General features: G+C 53.1%; 3 protein-coding genes across 4 annotated transcripts in view; 2 read left to right on the top strand and 1 right to left on the bottom strand.

The window, feature by feature from the left end:
* DNAH17 (dynein axonemal heavy chain 17) overlaps positions 1 to 1,598 on the top strand; it is a gene marked incomplete at its 5' end in the record, with an annotated part of 39,974 nt that extends 38,376 nt beyond the window's left edge. Inside the window, one exon of the mRNA XM_082327093.1 lies at positions 22 to 1,598. Within this exon, the coding sequence (XP_082183219.1) occupies positions 22 to 269 (248 nt within the window). The 3' untranslated portion in view covers positions 270 to 1,598. The remainder of the gene's footprint in view (positions 1 to 21) is intronic.
* Positions 77 to 19,259, bottom strand: PGS1 (phosphatidylglycerophosphate synthase 1; the record flags this gene model as incomplete). 2 transcript variants are annotated; one of them, XM_082327089.1, is made up of 10 exons in its annotated part: positions 77 to 203; positions 2,064 to 2,207; positions 4,574 to 4,722; positions 8,923 to 9,456; positions 10,386 to 10,564; positions 10,919 to 11,108; positions 11,783 to 11,882; positions 12,981 to 13,058; positions 14,199 to 14,388; positions 19,123 to 19,259. In XM_082327089.1, the coding sequence occupies 9 exons, from the start codon at positions 19,257 to 19,259 to the stop codon at positions 2,088 to 2,090; spliced, it is 1,677 nt and encodes a 558-aa protein (XP_082183215.1). In that variant the 3' UTR covers positions 77 to 203; positions 2,064 to 2,087. The 2 variants fall into 2 exon arrangements, with proteins under 2 accessions (XP_082183215.1, XP_082183214.1); XM_082327088.1 differs by lacking the exon at positions 19,123 to 19,259 and having other exon boundaries at positions 14,199 to 14,982.
* A 2,248-nt stretch (positions 19,260 to 21,507) lies between these two features.
* Positions 21,508 to 23,828, top strand: SOCS3 (suppressor of cytokine signaling 3). Its single transcript, XM_082326645.1, has 2 exons — positions 21,508 to 21,572; positions 22,013 to 23,828. The coding sequence occupies exon 2, from the start codon at positions 22,080 to 22,082 to the stop codon at positions 22,707 to 22,709; it is 630 nt and encodes a 209-aa protein (XP_082182771.1). The 5' UTR covers positions 21,508 to 21,572; positions 22,013 to 22,079; the 3' UTR covers positions 22,710 to 23,828.
* The last annotated feature ends 3,996 nt before the right edge of the window (positions 23,829 to 27,824 follow it).

Here is a 27,824-nt window from a genome sequence, read left to right as displayed (position 1 = left end):
GACAATTTCATAATATTGCAGGCGCTCGATGGGACATCCCTTCTGGTGCGATCGCAGACGCTCGACTGAAGGAGTTGACGCCCATGATGCCAGTCATCTTCATCAGAGCCATCCCTGTGGACCGCATGGACACCAAGAACGTCTATGAATGTCCTGTCTATAAGACACGGATGCGAGGTCCCACCTACGTCTGGACCTTCAACCTAAAGACAAAAGAAAAAGCTGCTAAGTGGATCCTTGCCGCTGTTGCTCTGCTCTTACAGATCTAAACTTTAATGACTATGGAAAACAGCAAATGCTTTTACTTGCAAAAAAACCTCAAAGTTGTGTAACTTACACTAAGTTTGATTGTCTATTTTAGAACTATTTACAGATTGTCTATTTACAGAAGTATTTTAGCAAAGTATCAATAAAAACAGTGCTGGAACTGCTGTCATGTGGAGACTGGTCTTACAATACAGGGAGTTTCTCATGACAGATACTGGTTTTCAATTGGTGGTTTCTGATAAAGTGCTGGTTGAAAGCCAGACCACCGAAGGAAACCAAATGGAACAATTGCATGCAACTATCCGGATTCCTTTCCTTCTCATAGCTCTCTGTCTTTCCACAGCTATTTGTTTGATCGCTCAGTGCTAACTGTGAGCAGAAATTCATCAAGCTATGTGCACAACACATTCCTGCATGGAAGCACGTATCTGTTTAGACCAGATGGAAGAAGAAAGATCTGGGTGCAGATTTGGCCCAGTTCACCATCACGTCAACCTGTACAACCCAAAGAAAGTCCAGCTGCAAACAGATCAATCTCTGAAGTATGTTTCTTTCTATTTCTAGGTTATAGAATCTACTTTACCTTTTCTTTTACAACAAATAATTTGTATCAGCAGTAACACCTGTTAGGGTGATTAGATCTGCTCTGGCCACCATATGGAAGCCAATACCTGTCCCTTTAGCATAAGATAATTGACCAAAATCCCACCCCGTGAAACACCCGAACAATTAGTTCTAAAATACAGTTGCATAAAACTTCCCTCACAGATAGTGGGAAGAAAAGCCACAAGGGGAGGCAAGTAGAGATGCTTGTTTCTTTATAAAGTAGTAGCATTTAGAATAAATTACCACCAAGCTTTACACTTACCTTCAGCCTTTTCAGGTGCCTGAAACCCCTTTTGATGGCAATACAAGATCAGAACACACTGCACATACTCCACCAGTGAAACTCAGAGGGCGGCCCAAGCCTGAGCTTTAACACATTTTTATCTGCCTTCCCAACCAACTTCTTTGCAGGATGTGTTACGGTTTGAGCCTCCCACGTTCAGCAAGTAACATCCAAAAATCACATTAGCACCAAAAGTCCTCTCATGTTCTCTACAGTGAAAGACACTCGTAACACATCTTAACATGAAGGAGCCAGATACACAACCCCAGAGATGGAGGCCATATTTATGTAAATAAAATGGATATGTGAACACTCAGCATCAAGGGCACACACTTAGGTGCCAACTGCACGGACTATGTGCACAGCACAGAAAAAAAAATAAGAGCAATTCCATGAAGCTCAAAGGGGCTCCAGTTACTGGGAAGCTGAACAGCCAGGAAAATCCAGGACGCTGTACGAAGCAGAAAAGCAAAAAATAACTGCCCCTGTTAACCAAAACCTACAAGGTTAAAGCAAAGCGCTGGTCAGATAAAAAGAAGACAAAACATTTTATGTATTCCAACAATCTTTTCTGTTAGCTGGTCAAGATAAAATAAACACAGTTCCTCTCCACAAAACTCTGAAAGGGACATTTCAGAAATGGAAGTTTTATTTCTATGCATGGGAAATACCCTTGCATGGGTTCTTTCATTGTCCCTTCCAGAAATTCTAGTAGATGAAACCCAATACAGACTTGAGCAACAATTCCAGTCAGTGGCAAGTACCCCAGAAGATAAAGAGAGATGCCTGTTTTTTTCCCCACATATCTATGTTTCCATCATCTATTTCTTCCACATGATAGAGTGCTGCATTTATTAACTGCAGTCAGTGCAATATAAATTCCCCATAAGAATGGCAGAAAACTCACCCAAAGCAGCAACTTTTTATTCTTTCAAAAGAAATTCTTGATCAGAGGTGTTACCAGCTTCACCCACAGTTTCACATAACGATTTGGTTGCTCAAATGTTGACGATGAGACTACACCTGAGCGGTGGTAAAGCTGCTCCTGTTCCTATACAGGGAAAGAAACATCATCCCAGTAAATCCTAAGTGTTAAATTATATAATGGCCTCTCAGAAAAGCGAATTCTCAGATAAAACCGGCCGTGGATCCTGCCAAAAGGATGCATCATTTCTCCCACAAGCCTGAACATAAGAGTCTCATTCCATGCAGCACAACTCACAGAGCACCTGAAGCACCAAGGAGCTAGCACAGGATCTGTCCCTCACACCCGCCTGCCACCGCGCTCCACCTTCTGATGACTATCAGTGCGCTCAGCAACCGAGCCTCAAGAATTAGCAATTTAAACTCTACAAAGAGCAAAGGTAGAAGGTTTTGCCTTTTTGTGCCCCACAGTTGCAAGAGAGCTCAGCTTCAGTTTCAGAAAAATCCTAAATCCCTCGCTGTAATTGCCAGAAAAGGAAACCATAATCTCAAGAGACTGGCTTACGCAGCTCTTTCTAGACACAGCTCAAGCACTGTGTTTTCAAATGAATATGCAGTCATGATTTCAACTAAATTACCAGAAACACTTAGGCTTCTCCAGTGTGTACACAATACTGCCGAAGGAGGAAATGAACCATCATGATGATAACACATGCTCGCATTGCACGTGAAAGCAGCTGTTTGATCAAAGGTAGAAGCGGTTTTCTTATCAAAGCCAGTTAGGTTTCTAGATTTGCAGGCAAACAAGGGGCAGACCATCTACTGTAAGTCTGTTCATAATCTTTTTTTCAGGAGTTAAGCTGACACAAATAACAGAAAATACTCTGCACTGTTTAAATTCAGGGTGGAACAGGGAAGCAGGAACCAAGCATTGAAAAGTAACACCAAAAAGATGAACCAACAACAGAAGGCAGACATTTGTGTGCCAAATCAGTATAATTTTAGAAACCCAAAATGCTCCAAGAGTTACAGTCAGCCCTGCTATGAAGCTCCTGCACCATGGCCATCTGACACTGTGAGGCCATTTGATTGCTGGAAACGAAACCATTTATCTGAATTGAAGTTCAGTTCATTCAGTGGAGCATCCGAAGATACCCAGACCACTCCAATTTCTTCCCAAATCTCATCACACATTTTTTAAATGGAACTGAATGTTACACAGGCAAAGTGATTTCATGGCAGCGTACCAGTAAGGTATTAAGCCTTCTAAACAAAGATCATAGAACAGTAAACAAACAGCCAATCTCAAAATCAGCTTCCAGCAAATGGGAACGGTTTAAAGCCCTTTAAATTAGATCACTGCAGCACTCTTTGAGAAAATTCCTTTGTCATATTTTCATTGATTCTCCCCTTCCATTAAAAACAAGTAGAGGCAAGATATGAATTGAAATATTCAAGCAACTCTTCCAGTAATAGAATTGTTTTTTATTAGATATACTCTGACTCATCCTGTGGAAGAGCCCTGATGCAATAGGGCAATTCCCATTGATCTTGAAGACAACTGTGCCTTCGTATGCCAGGACTTGGCTTAACAGAATACATTTTTGAGATCCCTAAGTCACACAGAGAGGCACCAAACCAGTTTGCTCTGTATCAGAGCACTACATGAGGAATTACTGAGGACACCATCAGTTCCAGCAGAAGATTCAGAGTCAAGACAGCTGAAGAACCAGACAGGATTTAGAGAAGCAGCAAAAGTGCTGAGCAGTCCAAGCTGCCCAATTAAAAAAAAACAACAAAACTAACCCCCCCCCCCATACCTAGGATGCTGAACATGAAACCACTGAAAAATACTTGTGTCAAGATTATATAATGTCATATTATTATTCAAGATTATATTATGTCATATAACTCCATGGGCAATCCAACCAGTCCAGAAATCCTCTTCTTGTAGAAACTACACTGAGATCCCCTGCCTTTCTTCACCTCCACAGCCTGTGGGCAGCCACCCAAAAGCTAACTGACTGGCATTTATATTCCTAATAAAGGATTTCCCAAATGCCTGAGAAGCAAAATCCTCCAGAAGTCCAAGATCAGCAATTCAGAGGGCGTGACCTCATTATCCTAGAGCATAGTGCGACCTTGGCAATGCCCAAATATTGGGGATAAGGCCCGAGAACATGCTGTGTGACCAGCGAGCAGAGGAGAGCCAGCAGATCCTCTCTCAGCATCCAGTGCATGAGCACTCCCGATGCTCGAGTTCACTGGGGACACATGTTCTTTCCCGTTATGGCCTCCATTTCCCAGAAACAGGCACTTGCAGCAGGCATCTCATCAATAGTCACTTAACTGACAGCTCCTTGAGACTTCCTACGCTCAAGAAGGTTTTGAATTATTGTAGCTGTAGGTTTTTATTGCAACTGCGTCATCAGCATTCCCTATGTGACCAAGAAGCACAACATCCATGTTATCTCCCCGTAATCAGCCACTTACCTGATGGAGTTGCTGCTGCAAAGCTTTATTTTCCGTCACTATCGCAACCTGAGCTTCCAAGTCACGATGAACTGATCGATATCCGAAATTAGGAGAGCCAATCAGAGTCAGGCAGGGAAGATCGCTTCCTGCCAGGTACAGCCAGAGGCCTGCAGGAAAAACAGGAGAAGAAAGGAAACGTGGCAGACAAAGGAAATGACTGGGGTAGACTCAATCGCTTCACTTAGTAGAAATGAATTAAACATGTTAGATTACAGTAACTATAAAAGATCACGACAAAGCAAGCTTCCTTGCAGATGGTCTAGCAGGTCTTGTAAAGCTTTGTATGAATCTTGGGGTATCCTTGCACAGCTTGCATCGTCCAAACTCGTGTGCTCTTAACAGGGGAGCTGCAGCATGCTCAGTGCCGCCCCAGGGACACGTTCTTAAGAATGTAAATACACTGCTTGGAGGGCCCCCAAAATAATCCAGAATGAGACACTATCATTAAGTTAGAGGTCATTTTGCACCACGGCATATCTCAGAAACACTGAAATAAGACAATCAGTAAAGGAAAACCTACACCAAGTGACAGAGCACCAGGCAGACAAGCCAGGCCTGGCCCAGTCAGTTCCAGAGCTGGAAGCAGCGCAGCTGAGCGGTGACTAACCCCCTTCCCGAGACTACACAAGACAGTGACATGAAGAGGCATCTCCCTGCTCTCACAGGTGAATTCACATGAAATAAAGACTCGTAAGAGAAGTGCAAATTACGATACCCACTCACTTCCTGAGGAGCCACCTGAAGATGAAATCAAGCTCTTGCCGGGATGCAAGCCTCCCAAGTCCACTCACCACTGCAGTTCACACACAACTTTGCCAGTGCAACAACAAGAGCAAGCGTGATACAACCCAGGACTGTTTTTTCAAGCATAAGATGGAAACACCGTACTATTCTCAAGCACACCACTGTAGCACGGCAGGAAAGAACAGCTAGGGATGCCACAGGAGAGCCAGGACTATTGCCAAGGAGAGTCTGTACAGCCATTCTCTGCGTATAAACAGGGCCAAGAAGTGTTTGCTCTCTGCTTAGCAAGGCACAAGCACTTAGAACAGCCCTGGGCAGGTCCCTGATAGATGGCTTATCCCTACTGCAAGTCACACAAAGACTACAACAAAGAAACCGTAGCATAAAAACCACCTAGTCCTTAAAATAGAAGCAGGTTTCCTAACTCAACCCCAGAGCAGTTCCAAGAATGCCTTGAGTAAGAAGCTGCCGATTCACCGCTGGTTCCTGTAACCTCCTCCCCGCCCCCACATCGCACACACTCAGCAGCTTCGCTGCCACTTTCAGTTACACCTCCTGGCTCAGAGCTGGCACTGCCCATAACTCAGCGGCAGGACCGACTCCTCCACAGGCTCACTCCCACTCGCAGAAGGGCAGGAGTGCCAACGCAGGGGGCTCCGGGAGCCGCAAAAAGCACACGAGTGGCACAGAGGCTCAGCAAGTTCTGCCACCAAAGAGGACGGCTGCCAGGGGCTGCGTGGTGCCCCAGCCCAGCTGCGGCACAAGGCTCCCAGCAGTGGGCCAGAGCTCTGCCCGGCCAGCAGCTACAAGAAACACCGTTCTTTGCTCTTTCTAAACACCCCTAAAGCCTTTATGGTGTCTCTGGCTTTATGGCTACCTGGCAGGATCTGCTCAAACAGTGACTCACCTTTCCAGAAAGGGGAAGCACAGTTTCCCAGCCACCATTCAATTGCAGTAATGCAGGTTTATCTCGAAGCAAACAGCCACCTGCCCGGCACTGTGTCACCCGACACTAGCATGGAAGGGACCCTAATCCTAAGGGGTATACCTGTGTCACCCACACCACCACACCCAGAAATGCAGCAGAGGACGGGTAGATGTGCACTGCTGCAGGTAGGCTTCGTGATGGGCTGCTCCAAACGACCCTAAGGACAGTCGTAACGCCGGTGGGAAAGCACACTGCGGGAAGTCGTGCGTGAGAATACAAAATGTTTTAAGAGGAGCTGGAAGGGCTTACGAAACAGCAGCCACAGCGTTTGGTGTAAATCAGCTAGATCCTACAGGAGACTAAAGGGTGCCTTTTGTCTTAGCCCAAAAAGGAAGTATTAACAGGCACTATTTGCTGCTAGGGGTCTCACGTCCTCTTCCAGGAGCCAGACTCTACGTGCAACTGCCCTTCATCTGTCTCCAGGGTTTCCTCCTTTTCCCTCTTCTGCCCTGTCCTCTCTTTCACACACACTGCGTGACTCCTGCAGAAGGAAACCGGGTGAATCAAACGTGCCAAAGGGCAAAGCGTGCCAGAGAAGGGAGCTACAAGCTGATCCTTCCAGCACTCCGCAGAGGAAACGGAAAGAAGGCAGCAAACACCTCCAACCGTCCCTCCTGCCAAGCACGGGAGCTGCTGAACTCCAGGTCTTGTATCCCTCTCTCAAAGAGAATGCCATACAGCAGATAGAGCCCAAAGCACTTCCACAAGAAGAAGCTGGCCCAAAAGGGGATTGACTGCCACACGCACTTTGGTAGCTTGGAAAAGCAGCCCATGCCTTCCGAGCTCAATCCATGCCAAACCACAAAATCCCACTTGGAGTCAGCAGTGCCCAGCAAGAGGAGGAACCTATGAACCACAGATCGCTTGAGCACGTGCTTCCTGGAAGACAGACCACACAGGACTTGCCAGCCAGGCTGGCACCTCCTTCGGGCTGCCCTGAAGTGAGATAAGGGTTTTACTACACTAGAGTTACTGATCTCATTGCAGGAGAGGCACAACACTCATTAGAAAAGGTTTGTAGTTTCGACGTAGAGGCAGCCTAGTAACACTCGTGTATTTTCTTTAGTCAAGAGAAGGCCTACTCAGCAGCTTTCTCTCCCTACCACCTCTGAACCTTCTTCTGAACAGCCCTGCAGGAAGCAGGGCAGATAGAGGCATTCCCACAACCATTAACAGCTAGTCTCCTTAAACAAACAACAGGAGAAGAACTCCGGAACAGGAACAGGCCGGAGCCCCGGGGGCTGCATCCTTCCAGCCTTCAAATCAGACGTGTGCTGCAAACAATGGAAATGCCCCTCAGCACACTGCAAAGCTGGCTGGGGAAACGTGCACGTTAATTAGTGCCAGATTGGGTACTGCTTACAGTAACAGAGTTGTCCTAGGGGACCAGTGAGCCATCACAGGAAGTGACACAGTGACACGGCGCGGAGCTCTGCTCGCACAAGATCAGAGTAACAGAAGACGCTGTGGAACATGGCAAAGATGTCTCAGCTTGGCTGAGGGCCATGCCTGACCAGGAGACCAAGTCATTTTGTGATGTGTTCCACTGGTGCACCTCCACGTGGGAAGACTGTAAGAATCTAGATATTTATAAAGTGTCACATGCATCAGACTTCTCAAAAAAAAAAAAAAATCCTCAATTAAGTAGACTTCCTAAGGTATTTGCATTATTAAAATCTACTACTGAGCAATCAAATACTACTGTGTATAAAGCAGAACATAAGAGTCAAAGTCTGCACTTTCTGGAAGGAAAATTTAGAGACACAACCACCAACAACCAGTCAGGGGAAAATATTTATGCTTTGGTCAAGGTGGCATTGGGCTTGTGAAAGTTGTACACAATCTATCAAGCAAGAAAGAATCTGGGGTCTTCTACAGAAGACCATGATGGCAGCATTAATTATTTTTGTTTATTATTAACTACATTTGTTAAGCAATATTCATTTCTCAGCAACTTCCCCTCCAGCTGCCTCCAGCTCCCAGAAGGCACATGGGTGCATCTATTCGCTATGCTGCACTTTCCTGTACGCCGTAAACAGAAGCTGGTACAAATTCCTCAACACCTGGATCATCCCCACAAAGACCGGCTGCCAAGAGAACGCAGTGTCCAGGACCACTGGGGGGTCACCACCAGCAAGCTCCCTTCCTGCTTCTGCCGCAGATCCCGCCCCGGGGCCCTCACACAGTCATCGCTTCTTGTTGCTGAAGCTGGCAAGAGGGATACAAGAAACTGAATCACAACTGTTACTGCGATCATGAATACATCCAGATGCTTCCTTTTCTTTCACATCAAGTTTCACATCAAGACAGTGCCTTACTGACATCACAGGCACAATTCTTGTATGAACTCCGGGACTACATTCCAATCAGGCAAGACATGACTTTGCATGGCTGTCCCCTGAGTGATCCAAACCTTCCAGGTTTATGCAAGCAAGACATCTGAACCTTGGATGACTAGTTTGGAGGTTAAGTCTAGACTCGGCACCCAGCCATCCCCTCACTAGTTGCGCAATCCAAATACGCACAAGTCTCAAACACTTTCTGAACAAGTCCTCTTGGGAAATGGACAGCTTACCTTTCGCATGGAAAGTCCACCCAGCCCTAGAGTACTCCTGCAGCTGAACTCTCTCCTGTTGGTGAAGGTAGCAGACCTCGCTGTAAAACTGGTGTTCAATGTAAACATAAGCAGCAGGGATGGCACCTGCCACCCCTTTGGCACCAAAAAAACCGTTCACCTCCGGTGAGGCCAGAAGAATCCGATACTCAGCCCTAGTGCCCAGAATGAGGTCCATGTAAGCTTGTGTCAGGTTGAAGTAGCCAGTGGTAAGGTATATCCTGGCATCCCGTTCAGCCTCCGTCAGCAGCGTCTCTGTGACCATCTCATCTATTTGAATCCCAAAAGGTTTCATTTGGATTAAGGGATAGATCCAGGTGTCGGGTTCTGGTTTCAGACCCCCAGGTGCTTGAGAGCCTTGCTGGGATAACAAGGAGCTGCCTTGCTGGCTGCTGTGGAAAGTCTTTGCGTGAAGGAGTTCTTGTCGTGTCCTGGCAGAGTTGATCACCTCCATGACTCTTCGATTTGCTATCTCACAGTAAGCCATCTTGTCTCCTGCAGGAAAACCACAAGAGATTGTGTTTGAGACCTAAAGGTACAGAGCTACGCATCACCTATTATGTAGCGGAAAAAACTACTGACAGGACACCAATATGAGAACAAAAAGGAGCTAACACAAAGACCACACACCTTTCTTCCCTAGTGTCTCAAAAACAGATGTATTAAGGTTGGCAAAGCTACATTACAGAAGAAAAATATTCAGCTTTAAGAAGGGGAAGAAACTTGACTAGCAGCAGCTTGAAAAATGCACTGAGAAATGAAGAGACCAGGGCAAAGCTAAAATGGTAACCAAGAATGAACTGGCACATACAAAATAAACTACTGCCCACAGTCTAAGCTCACATCACACAGTGGTGCACAAGGCCAGGACAAAAACTTATGATGCAATCAGCCTGACAGATAGACGCCCTTCTATGCCCCCTTCAACGCTTGTTCTCGGTCTTCCTAATCCAATATTCATTTGATTCCCAGAATAGACTCAACTACAAAATATTAGTTACCAAAAATAGCACTACATTCATGAAGCTTTCAGAATATGTACACATCCAGAATTATAGACATTAACATCAAAAACAGAAAGAACCTCTCAAGGAATTTAAGTTCTTGTTTAAGGTCGTAAGCAGCAGAATTACAAAGAAGCAATGAGATGGTTATAGAGGAACTTCTAGCCTTTGCACACTCTGCCAGATTAGCTGGTGATAGCCACTGTGCTAGGAACACTCTGAAAGATCTGGTCTCAGAACTCTAGCAATCTTGATTTTAATAATGGATGGCACAGAAATGGGACACCCCACAGCCTGTAAACAATGGTCAGACACTCAGCAATTCACAAATGGATGGAGTTCAAGTCATCCTTAAACCCTAGCTGTCGCTCCCCTCCTCTGGATCGTATCATCCAACCAGAAAAGACAACTCCCTCCTACCTTGGTACGGGTGTACCATCCCCTCCATCATCTGGACTGTATCATCTTGCTGTAATTGCAGAGACACATCTCCAATCGCATCCACTAGCTCCGTGAAGAAGTCTGCAACCTCAGGAGAGTCCTGCAGGAGAACATAGCGGTCCTGACGATTGGTGAAGTACAAATCACTCAGGTTTGCACTAGGAGAGAAAAAGAAGAGTTGAGTTCCAGAACAGAGCATAGGCATATGATCCTGAACACCCCAGCCTAGGTTACAGATCTCACTCTGCATGTAACTGGACTAAAGTACAAATTGGCCATTTCCTTTTGAATCATGAGAAATCTTTCTTTTTTCCTTTTGAGAAAGACTCTCTCTTTCATATGAGAATCTCATGTGGAAGAGCTGCGGTTGCTCTTCCATCTCAGAAGAGCATCGATATGATCTCTATGGAAAGACCAGATGCAAATAATGAAGTTCAGACAACACTGGTAGCATGCATACCTTGCCTCAAAACCTCAGCTAAATGAACCGTATAAGAAGAGGCAGGACTCACCCGCTCAGGATCACATTATCATCAAAGAGATAGACCTTGATGTGCTGCAGTCCAATGGTCTCATTAAAACGCTCTGGAATCAGGAGCCTGAGAAGTCCACGCAAGTTTGGGGTGTGGAAGAGGGACACGCGGACTTGCTCGGGAAATCGCTGCAGCAATGGGATTAGCATTGTTCGAGAATTCTTCCTACCTGGGAGACAAGGGGAATTTCACACACAGGATCACGCCAGACAGGGGATACAGCACGGCATGGCACCACAGCTCCTCAGCTAGAAGCCGGTTACAGGTGAGCACCCATCTCATCTGCTGGCACTTAACATGTTTTCCTTTCTTCTTTTTTTTTTTCAAGTCACTTTCATTTGCACTATGTCAATATTGAAATCGCCATCCAGAACTGTAAGTTCACGGGAAACAATCACTGAGCAGGTCTGACACCATTCAAGCTTTTTAATCAAGCCACACCTAGCATTAGTTAACACACGCTACAAAGAGCCCCCACAAAAGCTTCTGATTAAGTGTACAGCTACTTCCAAGAATTCCCACTTTCCTTTAAAAATGAAAATATAATAGAGCATGATGGATAAGGGCAAATGCATTGACAAGTGAACTAAGCAAGAAAGCACAAGTTGCACAGACCAGTTTGGCCCTTCTCGCTCCCACCACCTATTTTCAGAAGAAAAGCTGCTCAGCTTGAAGATTTTCTGGGAATAAGCAGTTACTGGTATAGAAAAGGCCAGGTTTGAAAGGTATATGGTTTAAGCAAGTAGGTCCAATTGGTCAAGACAGCCTCTCTCTGAAAAAACAGTTTATCCAGCCTAACTGTAAAATAAGCCTTTGAAGAAAGCAAAGCATCGGAATATCTACCCCGAGATCCCCTGGTGTAGTCGAGAAGAATGGAAACTCTGAGGTTAGACGACCCCTTTGCTTGCAGTGACTTCTCCAGTGTTTCTTCTAAGCAATCCACCTGCAGAGAGAGATTTCTCTACTCATTACAGAAAGCAAATAAAGCTTTATAAGGAAAGTGTTCAGCGGCCATGAAAGCTTCCACACCCTAGTACGAGTCCTTCCTACTCATGCAAAATACTGCTAGTTTAGACTTTGCATCTGTCAGACTGGCATCCTACTCTATCAGCCTAAAGCATGTGAAAGGGCATCGATTTTACATGCACACGTTCTTCAAGCCTCTGAAGAGCAATTAATATTAGCAGAAAAAGTCCTGACATCATTCCCAAATCACAGATTTGAATTACCAAAGAGAAACCTTGGTAGGAGTTCACAAATGATGCAGAGGCAGTTTTATTCCTTAGCTACAAGGCTGTCTGTCACACGCAAATTCAAATCTTGTGTACAAGCCCAGATAAAGCCAGGCACAAAACCCTGTGCAGGACTCTGTCCACCTTTACCCTGCTGTGGAATTCGCATTCTAACATAAGAAACTGGCCAAGGTCAGGTTTTTCCCTAAAGGTCTTGGGCAATGCTTTTGTTTCCAGAGGGAAGGACAGGAAACAGAAAAGGTAAACAACATGAACCAAAACTGACCTCTGTCTTAAATGCTGAGAGCTTATACTGCATCTGCATACTGTACTTGGGGGACAAAACATAGCACTACATACGTACAACTTTAATTATGTTCAAGAAAAATGCCAGAAAAAAAAAATTATCCACCATCCCACGGTTCTGCAAAAACCCTTTGAACACTATGCCAGTAACCTCTAACAGTCTGAAGAATCCAGGCTCGTTATCCTGTGAAAAAGTTCAGTAGTTCCATGGCTCTGTACTGGGCCTAAAACACAAACTCCATACGCCTCCCTTCCCAACTCCTCCCTCCCCCACCCCACGCACAAGTACACAAATGCAGCCAGGAACCCTGAGAAAACTCTCAAGGAGAGGAGAAAACACATGTAAAGTGAATCCCTATATGAAAGTTTTAAGGACATTACAAGCTCACAAACTGCACCTCACATCCACCTCTCGCACCTGCAGGAACAGGATGCTTTTTGCAAAGGCAGCATTTTGTTTCTGCATTCACCTTCTCCCCTTCCCAAATCCTTTCCACACTCACCAGCTCCTGTTCAAGGAGCCCCGTTCCCAGGTATAGTGAAGCCATCACCACTCGCTGCTTGGCTGTTTTTATCTGCACCTGGGAGTAGCAGAAAATAAGTTAAGTTTCATCCTCGGTCTCTGTCATCACTAGGAGCTATGATCCAGACCACAGAAGAGTTGTGGTTCCCCCGAGGAGAATCCCTGTAGCCAAATCACGGCATTGTCTCCCGTGCCTTGTAGAAGGAGAGGCACAAAGATAACACACTGATAGCAAAGATGTAAAACACACGGGTCTTTACAGAGCAACATCAGCACCATTGCTGCATCCAAAAATCAAGGAAGAAATCACTGCTTTCTGCAAAACTGAGGCGCACGTTCCCTGCAGCTAAAACTATTACATACAAGAGCAGTTACCATGCAGTAGCTGCAATATTGGGATTGTATCAGTACTGGCAATCCCAGCTTTCACTCTGCAACTGCTTTAATCCTTTGTATCCCATCCTTTGAACTAGCTAGAACCTAGAGACCTTTGTTTACAGAGCTCTCCTCCTTTCCCCTGTGCTCGCCACCAATGCCGCAGGGGTGGTAGCTGCTGCCTTCATGGCCCACCCAAGCCTTCTTCTCCAACAGCTTACCATGGCGATCCAAGATCATGTTTCAGAAGAACTGGAACTTGCTTTAAATATGCATTGTGAAAAGACTCAAGCAATGGAGCTAAACAAAGAAATTCTCACCGCAGCCCTAAATAATAGATTCAGTATTACAGGACTCACACTGTAATGACCTTTGGGAGGGATTGAGGGAGCTATGCTTGTTTTGTATTGCAAAGAGGAGGCTGGGGGGTGACCTAACAGCAGCCTGCAACTACTTTTAGAGCAGTTACGAAGACGAGGGAGCCAAACTCTTCTTGGTAGTTACGGCTGAGCAGCAGCCACAAACAGCTTTGGAAAGTTCAGGTTTGGCACCAGAAAAAAAAAACAACTGTAAACTACTAAGATGGCGCAGCACTGGAACTGCTTACCCAGCGGCAGAACCTCCATCCTCAGTTGTTTTCAAGACTCAGCTAGATAAAGCCTGCCTGACCTGATCTAGCATTGACAACAATCCTGTTTCAAGTAGAAGGCTGGACTGGTAACCTGCAGGTGCTCCTTCCTAACAACTTGTCGATGATTCTCTGTAACCACTGCAGCTTCCAGCCCCCAAAAACTATTCCCGCAACTTGGAAGCCGCAACTCACCTTCAAGAGTTCATAGAATTCAGCTGGGGATGAAAGCACCTTGACATGCGAGCTGGAGATCCCAAACTCTGGAACCAGGTTCCTGATCCACTGGAACCTGTGTGCTCCTTCTGGACAAAGGGAACAAGGCGGGGCTGCGATCACAGGAACAGGAGGGGTGAGCAATGGGGCTAGAAGAAGCCATGATGATCTGTGAAAAGAAAGATGGAGAAATTCTGTACGATGGAGCCTTTGCTTCCCACAAACAACCTCCAAGTAGGTAAAGAGTGAGCTGCAATCAGGGCCAATACATTGTAAGGATCCACAATGGCAAGAATGCCTTTCCCTTACCATAATCCCAGTTGAAATCACCAAAGCCAAATCTAGAAATACAAGAACACAAGAAAAAGGTGGGAGAACAGATCTTGACATCATCAGCTCCTTCCCCTAACTGGCAGGGGAAATGAGAGAAAACAACTCTTTCATCAGAACGGGAACGCAGGAGAGGAAACAGGCTGGAAGCTGAAGAAACTGAGGATATGAACTCTCCCAAACACCCACAGATCAGATGTCTGGTGGTGCCACTGTGGTACCAGCTATCCCTGTAATCAGTCACTTCTGAATTGTCTTTATCACACACGCATCAGCTTTGCCATGGCCAATGGTCACTTACGTGTCTAGCTTAGTTCTCAGCTGGGCTAAAGATTAGTTGTTTCTATTTCAGGTAAAGACGTTTTAAAAATCATGCTACTCTAAAAGTTCCTTAACGAAACAGAAAAGTGCCTCAACCCCTCAAACTTATCCTAAAAAAGATCTACAACACGCAAAGTGCCTGAGCGCGAGTACCAGCAAAAGCAATGAAGTAACAGCACCAAAGGATCCAGTCTGTTTCAACAGGTACGAGCCAAGAGTCACAACTGCAAAACATGAGGTAGCCCTCTACGACGAGGCTGCTTGCTTTTTGCACAAGGACTAAAAGAACGTCAAGACTTCTCTTACAAACTTCAAAGTAACTGTAAGGGAAACGGCAGGAAGCTCATTCTTTAAAAAGAAATTTCAGAATAAATTTAATTCCTTTGAAGTCGCTTAGGAAAGAAACCAACTTACTGCTAACGGTCATGCTTCGGGGGGTGACAAGAAGCAAATGGCATCTTTTCTTCTCTGGAGACTTAGCATGCAAATTCATCAAGTCATACAATAACCCCTGGTAGGAGTTTGTCCACATGACAAAACCACATTTCAGCACAATTAGCAGCAGCAACTCCCATGAGATCCAGGAATCAACGAGCAAGGGACTGAACGACATCCCAAACCCAACAGAAAGCATTCTGGTCTGCACATCCTACTCGCAGGAGTCGGACTTGCCATCAGGACAGCACCAAGGCGCTGGTCTCATCCCAGAGAAACGCCAGGTCCCTCGGGCCGACAGGCAGCCACCATCTTGTGACCCATCCTGATGCGTTCTGCCACCACCACATACCAAGAAGAAACTTGATTATGACCTTTACCAGAATTTGTTATGAGGAACTTTTAGGTTTTACCACAATCCAAAGCCCAAATGACCACAGATTCCAGGAAGATGATTTCATTCATTTGCTTCATGATAAAACACTGGATCTTCACAAGGTTTCCGAATACCCTTACGCAGAAGCCAGACAGTTTGCAGTTGTGTTTCCTGGAAAATCCACTAGTTTGTCACTGACTATTCATCGCAACAGAAATCTGAGTCAATTTGTGCAAGAATTCCTAGGATGGCATTTTTCAACAGATCATGTGGACCAGGCTCAGACTTAACACCCAGAAGTTATACAGATTACCAACATAGGCTGTTAAAAGACAATGGAAATATTCCATAGAAGATGTTTAAAAAAAACACAAAGCAGAAAAGAAACACAAGAAATACTGTTTTTCAGGCACATTCTAGTAAATCTTTACAGAACCTGAGCAGGACCTTTGCGCATCTTTGCTCAGCTCACGACTCAAAGCACAGGCCGCATACCGGGAGCAGAGACCCACCGCTACATTACTGCCAAGCGAGCATAGCAAACAGAGCAAGGAAGACCGAGCTACATGAATTCAGACTAGCACCCAAAAATGCTTTTTTTAAAAACAACAAAATGCATGGCTTGCAGAGCAATAACAAAGTCAGGGCTATAACCCAGCCCCACAGATTACAAATTACGTTGTCTGGAATTACTCTCACTGAGGTAAGAGTGGCAAATTTTATGCGTTTTATGATAACAATTAATCAGCAAGAGGAGATAAATATTTTCCTTATTATTCCACTGGTCAATCCAGGCCAATTATACTTCCAAAAGCCGGCACAGTGGCAGAGAAGCCGCTTTCCAGAAACACAGTTCCAAGAAGCCATTTTCCGGCAAAGAGTATGAAAACTGCAAGTTAAACTGCGTCCTCACTCTACGTGGCCGAATGTTACGTTTATGGATTGACGAGGTGCTCTTCAGGCAGTCCCTTCCCAGTGCTGCGGAGGGAGTAAAAGCAATCTGCATCACCAGCACTATTTGCTTTGAGCCTTCAGATTAATTCTATGCATGCATTGATATCCACTAATTCTATACTCTGGATTTTTTACTGCCTACACAATTTAGAGTATATGTACACTTTTAATCCAATATTGAAGTTCTAGAATTTATTTAGTGTTGAGAGCCTAAGGCTTTTATAATTATCAAATACATTAGTATTTTGCTCCAGCCAACAGTAACAATGGCACAGCAACCGCCTACCAAAGCGGCAGCTTCTACCCACCGGTGACTGAAAATAGCTCAAGCGACTCCCCAAGTATGACACAATCCTTTCAACTGTACGCACACAACAGTCAGAAACCTTGTAACATTATGAAGAAATCATCAAAATTCCATACTTCAACAAACCAGCTTTCAGAGAAACAGAAAACGGGGCGGGGGGGGGGAGCCTTTCCCATGTACTCCACATCATCGAGTTAACCGGAAAGAGAAAACAGAACTAAAAGGAACCACCTCAAATCTTTTCTGCATAAAAAGTTGACCCTAAATATAAACGAGGGATTTTTTTTGTGTGTTCTATTTTTAAAATTTGTGGTTTTGGTACACAAACTCATGATGGAGCTGAAACACTCTTATTCACTGTAAAACCTCATCTGCAGAACGAGAGGTGAAGTGAAACTACAGGATACGGCACCGTCCTTTCACCCACACATACGTCACCACACAGGGGGAATCTACAAATTGCTTGTCTTTGAATTCAGTTCTCTCTTTCCAGGGCTCAGTCTAGTAATTTATCTATGCTAAAGAAGACCGATAAAATGAAAAGAGAAGTTTGAAAAGAATTTCCTTGGCTTAACCAGGAACATACAGCGGAACACGGGCTAACACAGAGCTCTGACACAGCAGCGAGGATGACTGCGGCACATCTGCTGCCCAGGGCGGGGAAGGAGAGTGAAGACGTGCCGTGACAGGAGAGATGCCACCCTTACAAAAATAAGTTTAACTCATCCAGAAGATTGTATTGGGCACCACACTAACTAAAACAAAACACAGAATCCTTCCAGTGCTCTCTTACCAAGTACAGTGCAAAGTAATGCCCAAAGACGGAGCGAAAAGACCTTTTTTTTAACAACTTCTTCAAAGCATTTTGTTTGACCACTTCTGAACGCAGGACATGGTTCTACAGAAGGACAATCATCTCCGCTTTTTAATGTTTTGTTTTTAGCATGAATTGTACTCTTGATCGCACAGCCCCGCAAAAGGAGTAACATCAGCAAAACTAAGGCAGTGGTGCAGTGGCAAAAATAAGGAGAGGAGAAGCTGTTCAGGGGAGCGTAGTCGCAGAAGGGCTGACGGGGGGAACCACAGTCTGAGGCTGTGCATTCCCTTTAGCACGGCACACAGCCACTCTGGCACCGAGAAGGGCAGATCTACCTCCCCGCAGCTGTGCCTTCCCCGTCCCTTCGCTCCCTGGGGAAGGAGAGAGAGGAAAGGCAGAGTCTGGGCAATTTTCAGAGATCAGCTCCTGGATCCTGCTCGCTGCGCAGCTGCCCGTGGGAAAGGTCAGGAACAAGCTGTGGGAAGAGGAATGAAGGCCCATGCCTTCCCACAGCAGCCCACTCAAATCCGTTTAAAATGACGGTGAAAACACCCTCTGCGTGCGGTTTGATAATTCACCTACTCCAGCGTAACAGGGACTGCTGCTGGAAGGAGCGGCCCTCTTCCCCGCTCACCCCTCTCATGCCAGATGCAGCCCCAGCACAGACAAGACTGAGACCTGTTCTCATCTCTTTTCTGACGGGGAGCGGGGGGATCCCACCTTCCGCAGACAACCCCTAATCCGGGCAGGTTGTGCCTAACACCTAAACCCCGGCCGGTGCCACTCCGGAGGCTGACCAGCGCTTGCGATAGCCAAGGTGGAAAGCTATCCCTAGCAAATGAGTAACATCATTTAGCACCTGAAAGACAGCAGAAGTAAAGTAAATAAAAAAGAAGAAGGAAATAAAGTACACCTCTAGTCCTAAGGGCAAACAGACAGCTAGCACAGACTGATGGCCTAAAGCAAGCTTAAGGAGCAGAACTAGCCCTAAGCCTAAGCCGCCTTTTCAGCAGCTGATTCACTGTGGAAAACAGCAACCGCTTCTGCAGAACCGCCCAGGCCGGGGCAGGCCGAGGGGTCCCGTCACTCCCCGCCCCTCCGGCGCGTTTCGAAGGGGTTTGGTCGGGCAGAGCCGGAGCAGAAACCCCCGGGCTGCGCCGCGCCCCGAAAGGAGAAGCGGCGGGCGAGGGGGCAGCGCGCTTCCCGCCCGGGCGGCCGGGCCTTCCCGGACAACGCAAGACCGACACCGAGGGCTCCCGCCCACCGCGGGCCGGGGGAGGCGGCCCGGCCGCAGGGACGGGAGCGGGGTCTCCCGCCGCCCCGGGAAGAGCCCGGCTGGGCTGGGCTCGGCACGGCTCCTTACCTGCGGGCGCGGCGGTCGCGGCCGCGGGACAGGCGGTCGGAGAGGCGGCCGAGCAGCGCGGCCAGGCCCAGGCGGCCCCGCGGCAGCCAGGCCGACAGCCGCCGCCACAGCGCCGCGCCCCCCGCCGCCGCCGCCATCAGCCCCGCGCGCCTTCCGCTTCCGCCCGCTACCATGGCGACGCCCCCGCCTTGCGCTTCCGCTTCCGGGACGCCGCCGCCGCCGCCGCCGCCGCGGGGCCACCCGGTTCCGACCCCCCTCCATCCCCGGCCGGGTCCCCCCCGGCCTCGGCCGAGCCCGCGGTGGCGGCGTGGAGAGGCCGCGGTGGCGGCGGGGGGGAGCTCGGGGAACGGCCGGGGGCTGCCCCCGGCCCACGCACAGGCGGGACGGCTTTACCCGGGCACCCCGAGCCCCGGGAACTTCATCGCCGTCCCGGCGGTTTCAGCCACCCCCCCCTCCCCGGTCTCCCGGAGCCCTTCGCCTCCCCCCCCGCCTTCTTGGCGAACCCGGCCCGGGGCGAACGGCTCCTACGGGGGGGGGGACGCGGCTCCTGCCCGCGGCGGAATCCGCGGTCGCCGCCCCCGGCTGCCCCCCCCCCGCCCCCGGGGACGGGCTCGGCCTCGGGGAGCGCCCGTCCCCCGCCGCGTCCCCGTGGCTTCCCACAACACCGGGCAGGGCGAGGCGGAGCCCCGGGGTGTTGGGGGGGGGGGGGGGGTCGCGGGTCCCGCCGCCCAGCCCCGGCTGCGGGAAACCCGTCCCGCTCCGGGGGGGCCGCCGAGGCGCCGCCCGGCCCCGGCCCCAGTCCCCGGCCGGAGCCTCCCGCCCCGCTCCCCTCCCCGTCCCTTCCCCCGTGTTTCACCACTCCTGCCTCAGGCAGAGCTCCAGAGCTCGTTTGCATTTCAGACCAGCTGGTTCACCGCAGCCTCACTTCCCAGAACTGCTCTTCTTGTGTTTATTCCTGACTGGCAGAGGCAGCGGCGGCAGCTCCTCCAGGGCGAATTAAACTATTTAAAATAAAATCCACTGACAAAGTCTGGTTTTGTTTTCGAGGTTGAAACTGACAATTGCCAAACGAAAATGCAGAGAAATCAGGTGGGGAAGGGGGGACCCGGTCCCCCCCGGCTGCCCGCTTTGCCAGGCTGGGCACGCTCCTCTCCCGGGGCACTGGCACCGCGGCTGCCGGCTCCGGCTGCCAGACCCAAGCCAGGGCAAAGGGATGTGGAAATCCCTTGGGGACAGAGCCCCGCCGTGCCCGTGTGGGGGGCACCCGGCCAGGGGAAGGAGGGCCCCGGCTTCTTGGCCTCACAGCGGCTCCCCAGCAGCCCACGACGTCTCCGCAGACGGGCGCCTTGGCCCCTGCCCTCTGCCGCGCTGGGTGCCAAAGCACCAACCGCACGGAGCATCCCAGGGCTCCCGGAGCCAGCGCTGTCCCCAGCCACCGGCCACAGGCACCATCGGAGCCACGGCTGCCACCGTCCCTCACCACCCTCGTGTGGCACGGCCGCCCAGGAGCGGGGCCACAGGCAGGGTGGCCACACCGCTGCTGACCTGGCCGGCTCCCGGGAGCTCCCAGACACAGCCTCAGGACAGGATTCACCCCATGTTGTCCCCAGATGTGTAGATCGAGGGGGTTTTTCTTCCCCACAGGTCTCCCGGGAAGCGCAGCTGAGGCCTGCAGCAGCCTGGAACATTGTATTTGAAATGAAGGCCAGCGATGTGGGGACGCTGGATCTGCTTCCCCACTGCATGGCAGCAGCCCCTCTCCGGTGTACCCCACCGGCCGGGCCCAAACCACCTTGGCAGGGTGAGCCTCAGACGGGGTCCAGGTGCCCCCCAGCAGAGGCAGGGGGGCTTCCCAGTGCCCTCCTGGGGCACCAGCATCCCCGGTCCTCGGCTATTCCCCTCCTGGGGCACCAGCATCCCCGCTCCCCAGCCTGGGGGCCACCCGCGGGCAAGACTCCCACCCCCGTGAGGGTGTCCCACCGCCCCGGGGGGAGCTGCGGCCGCTCTGCCCGGGAGGGGGGCACCACGGCGGCCCCGGGGCTGCCCTCACCCCCGCACCCCGGCTCGGGGCACCCCGGCCTGGCCGGAGCCGGCTCTCCCGGCGGAGAGAGGAGGGAGGGGAGGGCGGGCAGGGGGGGGCCGCGGCCGGGCCGACCGGGACTCTCATCTTCTTAGAAGGAAAGAGCGTGAAGGGGAGCGGGAGGGGGCGGCCGCGCTGCCCGGAATGGGCCGGCGGTGGCTGGCGGCGCGCCGAGGCGGGCCGGGCCGGGCGGGGCGGCGGGAGGGCGCCGGGGAGCGTTACAAGAAGCCGCGCAGTTCCAGGAACCCGAGGGCGGGCTCTGCGCCCGCTATAAGAGGCCTCCCCGGGCGGCCCCGGCAGCTCCGCCGCCGCCCGCCGCCGCCGCGCACCGGCACCGCCGCCGCGACCGGCCCCGGCACCCGCGCCCCAGGTACGGCGCTGCCCGCCACGGGACGGGACGGGCCCCGGGAAGGGGAGGGATAACCGGGCACCGGGGATGCCGGTGCCCTCCGGGAGGGGTTAGCCCGGGACCGGGGATGCCGGTGCCCCCCGGGAGGGAGATAAGCCTCCCTCCCGGGAGGCACCCGGGGGGGGGGCAGCGGAGCCGGTACCCCGCGGCGAGAGGGTAGCCGGGGACTGGGGATGCCGGTGCTCCCCGGGGAGTGGGATAGCCGGGGGTGCCGGTGCCCCGGCAAGGCGATAGCCGGGGTCGGAGGGATGCCGGAGCCCCGCGGGGGAGTGCGATAGCCCGGGACCGGGGATGCCGGTGCCCCCGGGAGGGGAATAGCCGAGGACCGGGGATGCCGGTGCCCCCGGGAAGGGAGAGCCGGGGACCGGGGCTGCCGTGGCTCACTGCCGTCTCCACCGCAGGTGATGGTGTAGCAGCCGCTGCTCCCGGCAGCAGCACCCCGAGCGCGCAAAGCTGGCTCCCTGCGCCATGGTCACCCACAGCAAGTTCCCCGCCGCCGGGATGAGCCACCCCCTCGACACCAGCCTGCGCCTCAAGACGTTCAGCTCCAAGAGCGAGTACCAGCTGGTGGTGAACACCGTGCGCAAGCTGCAGGAGAGCGGCTTCTACTGGAGCACAGTGACAGGCGGCGAGGCCAACCTGCTGCTGAGCGCCGAGCCGGCCGGCACCTTCCTCATCAGGGACAGCTCGGACCAGCGGCACTTCTTCACCCTCAGTGTCAAGACGGAGTCGGGCACCAAGAACCTGCGTATCCAGTGCGAGGGTGGCAGCTTCTCCCTGCAGAGCGACCCTCGCAGCAGCCAGCCCGTGCCCCGCTTCGACTGCGTGCTCAAGCTGGTACATCACTACATGCCGCCCGCGCCCTGCGCCGTCCCCGAGCAGCCAGGGGGGGCCCTGCACCCCAAGCGCACCTACTACATCTACTCGGGCGGCGAGAAGATCCCCCTGGTGCTGAGCCGCCCGCTCTCCTCCAGTGTCTCCACCCTGCAACACCTCTGCCGCAAGACCGTCAACGGGCACCTGGACTCCTACGAGAAGATGACTCAGCTGCCGGCTCCCATCAAGGAGTTCCTGGACCAGTATGATGCCCCCCTCTAAGGGGCTGGAGGAGCGAGGTTACACGCTACAAGCACAAGAGCAGGGGCCAGGCACAACGCCCCACCGGTGCGGGGACTCGCAGGGCATGCCAAGCCTCTGCCTCTGGGAAGGAGAGGAGGGGGACTGGGGCAAGCCGCGGTGGGCCCAGAGCTGTGGCCAGCACAGCCTGGCGCCCTTGGTGCTGGGGGGACCCCCCGAGGAAGTGTGACACCCCCTCTCCATGGCGAAGGAGACTGCTTCAGTCGGACTGTGGATGTTACAGTGCGCCCAGCACGGAGGCCTTCCTGTTGCGGCCGGGGAGAGCCGGTTGGCAAAGCCTCCGGGGGCTCGGGCAGCCAGGACGGCACCTGTGGCACGGGGGGACGTGCGCCCCGGCAGCCACATCCTCGCTGCTGTGGTGGGACCACACCTGGGGGTGCCCTGGCGAGAGCCCCCTTCTGCCACCAGAGAACGGAAAGCACTGGAGTCCAGCTAGTGCCTGATCGCTTTTCCTCGGTTTTAAGGGGAAAGTGTTTTTTGCCCGTACTGTACTTTACCTCTTGCTGCCTCCTTGTGGGTGGAAGCTCCTTTCACACCAGGCCCCAGGCTTGGAGGTCGCTGCCTTTTTCCCCTCGTTGCCATTTTCCAGGGGACTAAGCCTTAATATTATCCCTGCTCCGTGGTCTGGGTTACTGCACATCGTTTGGTGACACTGCGCGATTAATGGTTCCAGTGACGTGCCATGAAGTCGGAGAGGAAACAACGTGTCCTGACACCACTGAGAGTCCCGCACGACCGCATCTGCAAGGAGCACCCTGGGGACCCGGTGCTGCCGCTGGACCATTACTCCCGAGTGTTGCACCCCACCTCTGCCCAGCCGCTCCCTGCAAACCCTGGCCATGCTGCTCCGCAGGGGCACTGATTCCTGTGGGAACGTGGCAGGAGGATCCCCTGGAGAGCGTCGTCTCGCAAGTGCTTTTCTGCGTCCGCCTGGAGAAGCGGTTGGGTTTTTCTGGCTTTTTTTTTTTTTTTTTTTTTTTTTAACCGAAGGGATGTTTACAGGCCAACGTGAATCACTGTCTTTTATAAAGATTCCATCTTCACCTCCAGCCTCGAGGGCTGAGCAAAACCATGCTTGAAAATTCAACCAAAACAAAACTCAGATGAAACTTTGCACATATTTATATTTATATTCAGAAAGGAAATGTTTCCATAATTTATAATAAAGAGCACTATTTTTTAATGAAAAACCCCAGATCTGGTTTGTTTCCTCCCTTGCACCCCCAAGGCCGCTCGGGCCCCCCGGCGTGACGCACGTCCCTCCCTCCCCGGCCGCTGCCCTTGCTGCGACGCTGGGATGGTGTTTACACCACGTAAGCGCTGGCTTCCTGGAGCCGCTCTCCGTGCCGAGGTGATCCCGCCGCGGTGACTCACAGCCCGGCGTGCGTAAGTGCTGCCCCAGCGCTCAGGTATGTCTGAGCCCCGCGACGTCGCTCTGCCGGCTGGGCCAAGCCGTGAGGCACTGTGGGGACAGGACCCGCTCCCAGCTCCGGGCACGTGGTGCGGCTGCGAACTGTTCCTGGACCACGGGACATGGCCCATCGCCCTGGGCACGGAGGAGCTGAGTTGGTGGCCAAGGCTGGCCCATGGCACAGCCCCAAGTGCAGCCCCGCTCCGCAGCACTCGTGCCGCGCTCTGCAGCGAGTCCATCCTGCCTCCCAGCCTGCCCCCAGCCCAGTTTCGGGAGGGGAAGGTGGAGGCAGCGCATGATGGGGTGAAGAGCTGTGGGAACAGGGCACTGAGAGGCACGGGGTTAGAAAAGGATTTGTGGTGCTTCCTCTGCGAGCGCAGCAGGCTCAGGGGAGGGGGGGTTAAGCAGGAAGGCAGAGAGGGTTAAGCAGGGAGGCTGAGCTCCGGCTCACCCCCACAGCACAGAGTTAAAAACTCGGCCCTGAGCCATCAGGGCTGTTGTGTGCCGCCCCCCACCTGCCAGACCCCAGCCTGGCCCAGAGCAGATGCCCAAAGAAGGGTAGAAGAGGAGGAGGAGGGAGAGGATTTCCCCTGGGTGTCTCCCAGTCCCCAGGAGCGCCTGGCCCCCTACTCCTGCCTCCTGCAGAGGCACCAGCTGTGAGGGTGTGAACCAGACATGGGAATAAACCCATAGCTCTGGCTGGCTGGAGGGGAGCACCCGGCAGCACCCCCAACCCTGTACCGTGGGCATCGTGCCAGGCATCGTGCACCGTGCTCGTGCCCAGGGAACCTCAGCCACTGGGAAAAGGCTTCCCTTAGGAATCGCCCTGGAGCAGAGGGATGGCAAATGTGTCCGCTTGGGCTGAAGGCACGGCACGGTCCCAGCAACTATTTTGGTGCTGCTCTCCGGGGCCGTGGCTCGCGGGCTGCCAGGAAGCACTGCGCTGCCTGCCCGGGCACCCGCCGGAGCTATGTGAGGAATGTCCATGCGCACGGGTGGCCGCCCGCCAGGCCCTGCCGAGGCACATCCCCGACGTCAGGGCTCCCGGCAGCACCGGTGACTCCCAGCCCTGTGCCAGGGAACAGAGCGGGAGCAGCACCATGGGGCAGAGCCGCCCCTGGCAAACGGTGAGCATCGCCCCTGCGGCGCTCGCAGCACCTGGGGAGGGACCTGAAGCATCGTAGCTCTCAGACAGAACAAGGCACAGCAGGGGATGGGGAACCGGGGCCCTGGGGGGGCTGAGCACCCCCAGCCCCCCCCCCGGCAGAGTGAGGGGGTTCACAGCACCCCACGGCGGGGCAGAGTGGGGAAGCTGCCCTCCAGGGAGGGTGGCCATGCTGCCTGCAGCAGCCCTGCCTAACGTCCCCAGCTGGACCCCAGCCCATTCCTGTGGGAATGGCCCCGTCTTTGCCACTTCCCAGAAGGGCCCGGGCACCCGCGCTGCCGTTCAGGGGCCTCTTCCCTCCTGCTCAGGCTGCAACGGTGCTGCAACCCGCTGCTGAGTCGAGAGTCCGGGAAGCTCCGCCAGCACCATGGGTTTCTTGGAATAAACCCAACCTCGCGGCAGCGGTGACGCAGCGGCCGGCGGGCAAATCCCTGCCGAAGGTTTCACAAACCTCTCGCCTTCCCCAGAAAAGCCAAGCGGACTTGGCCCCACGTTTCGTAAGCAGCCGATCGAGCATGTCACGGGCAGCCAGTTCCCCTCTGCCCCACGGCCAGGGCCGGGGCCGGCTGAGCTCACCCCCGCAGAGGCTTCCTGGACAGGGAAGGTGTTCTCGGCGGTGATTAGACCCTGTCACTGCGTGGTGGTGCCGGGAGCCGGATGGGAAACGGGGCATGAGCACAGGGGGCCAGGAGCAGGGCCGGGAGACCGCGGTCCTGCGGCTCCCCCCACCCAATGTCTCCTGGGGCCGGGGTCCAGGTGGGTGCAGCGAGGCTGCCCGCCGAGCCAGGGCTGAGCAGGGGACACGGCAGCCCTGCTCACCCTGAGGCCTCGGCTCCCATTTGCCTGGCCAGGAGCACTCAGACAATCGGTTGGCATCCCCAGAGAGGGACTCGGGGCAGCCTGAGGACCAGTCAGCAGCAAGCATGGAGGTGGCCATTGCAAGCCAAGCTGGGCAACCCAGCAGCTGATCAGGGCACCCGGTCTCCTCGCTGTCCTGGGATGGACCAGGCACCGGCACAGGCATTGGCACAGCACCCTGCCACGCAGTGGCCCCAGGCCCCATCCTCCCCGCGCTGGACACAGCTGGAGGCTGAAGCCACCCATGGGCTTTCCTCTGTGCTGGGGCTGAGCTGCACCAGCAGGGACAGGACAGGACGGGTCAGCCAGCAGCTCCGCTCTGCCTGCTCTGAGCACAAACGACCCAAACCCGGCACGGCTGGGCTGGGAAAACCAGCGCTGGCTCTGCCCTGCCCAGGGCACTTCTAGGCAACTGCAGCCCCCTGCACCAGCCGGCCGTCCCACCATGCCAGCCTGCAGCATGGGGCTGCGGGGCCCAGCCTGTTCCCAGCTGCATCCCAGGTGGGAAGACTTCTGGCTCGTGCACCTCTCCAGGCAGCGTGGGAGCCACAGGCTGAAAACCAGCAGAACTCACTGCAGCTCTAAGCACAGCCTGTCCCCAGGGCCACCACCTCCTCCATGCCATGATGGTGGCCATGCAGAGCAGGGCGAGAGCAAATAGGGCCATGCAAGAGCCTGCTGAGGTGCTGGGGTGCAGGAGGGTGGTTGGGCAGGGACAGGCAGCTGCCTCACTGCCCCTGGAAGCCCCTGCCCTGCCCCAGCCTGGCCTCCCCGGAGGGGTGCGGGGCAGCCGCCAACGCTTCCCGCCATGCCACCAGCTCATTACTGGCACGAGAAGGAAGTGTCCACTGGGATGGCCAACCCAAGCCCTGCGGGGTCAGGGGGTGCAGGAAACCTGCTCTGGTGCATACCAGCATCTGCAGACCCAAAAACAGGAAACAACTGCAGCCTGCGATTGCCGCAGGCAGACAGCCCCCGGCAGGGCAGGCAGCGGGGCAGCCGGGGGGGCTCAGCCGGGCACCACGGCTCTGCTGCAGGTACTCCAGCTGCATGGTGAAGCCTGGCCGGGCACAGGCAGAGGCCATCCCTGGGGAGCAGGACAGACCCACGAGGGCACCCCGGCCCTGCACCGGGACTAGCAGCCTGCCCCTGGCCACCGGTGCACGGAGAGCAGCCCTGTCCCCTTGTGGGAGCAGTGGCCATGCCAGGAGGGGACCTTTCTGCTTGGAGCACTCCTGTCCCACCTGGGCCATGCCAGCTCCCTCCAGGGAGAGAAGGAGAGCCCATGGGACAGGCCAGCCATGGAGCCGGGCACGACCCACAGCCTGCAGCAGGAGGGAGGTGGTTCTGCATGGGGCACCCTCAGTGGGTCCCCCCGGGCTGGCTGGGCTGTCACCCAAGGGGACGGTCACCCACCAACCTCTCCTGTCTTTGCACCCAGGACTCGGCGGTCACCCCGAGGAAGGTGGCAGTGAGTGGCAGCACCGGTGGCCGCCAGCATAGCAGAGCCAGGCAGGGAGTTTGCTGCGAACACCCCGACCTCGCGGCACACCCCTCGCGCACTTCCTCCTGCCTCGGCTCCGCAGCGCCAGGACGTTCCCACATCCACCACTGCGTTTCCCAGTAGGATGCAGGAAAGGGC

This window comes from Platalea leucorodia, assembly GCF_965183815.1.
Source record: "Platalea leucorodia genome assembly, chromosome: 14".
Taxonomy (NCBI): Eukaryota; Metazoa; Chordata; class Aves; order Pelecaniformes; family Threskiornithidae; genus Platalea; species Platalea leucorodia.
The sequence above is the reverse complement of the archived record's forward strand: the minus strand, read 5'-3'. Positions and strand labels throughout refer to the sequence as shown.

Bases quoted from the DNA above. Each gene is read 5' to 3' on its own strand.
- SOCS3 (XM_082326645.1), top strand. From the start codon at position 22,080: ATGGTCACCCACAGCAAGTTCCCCGCCGCCGGGATGAGCCACCCCCTC.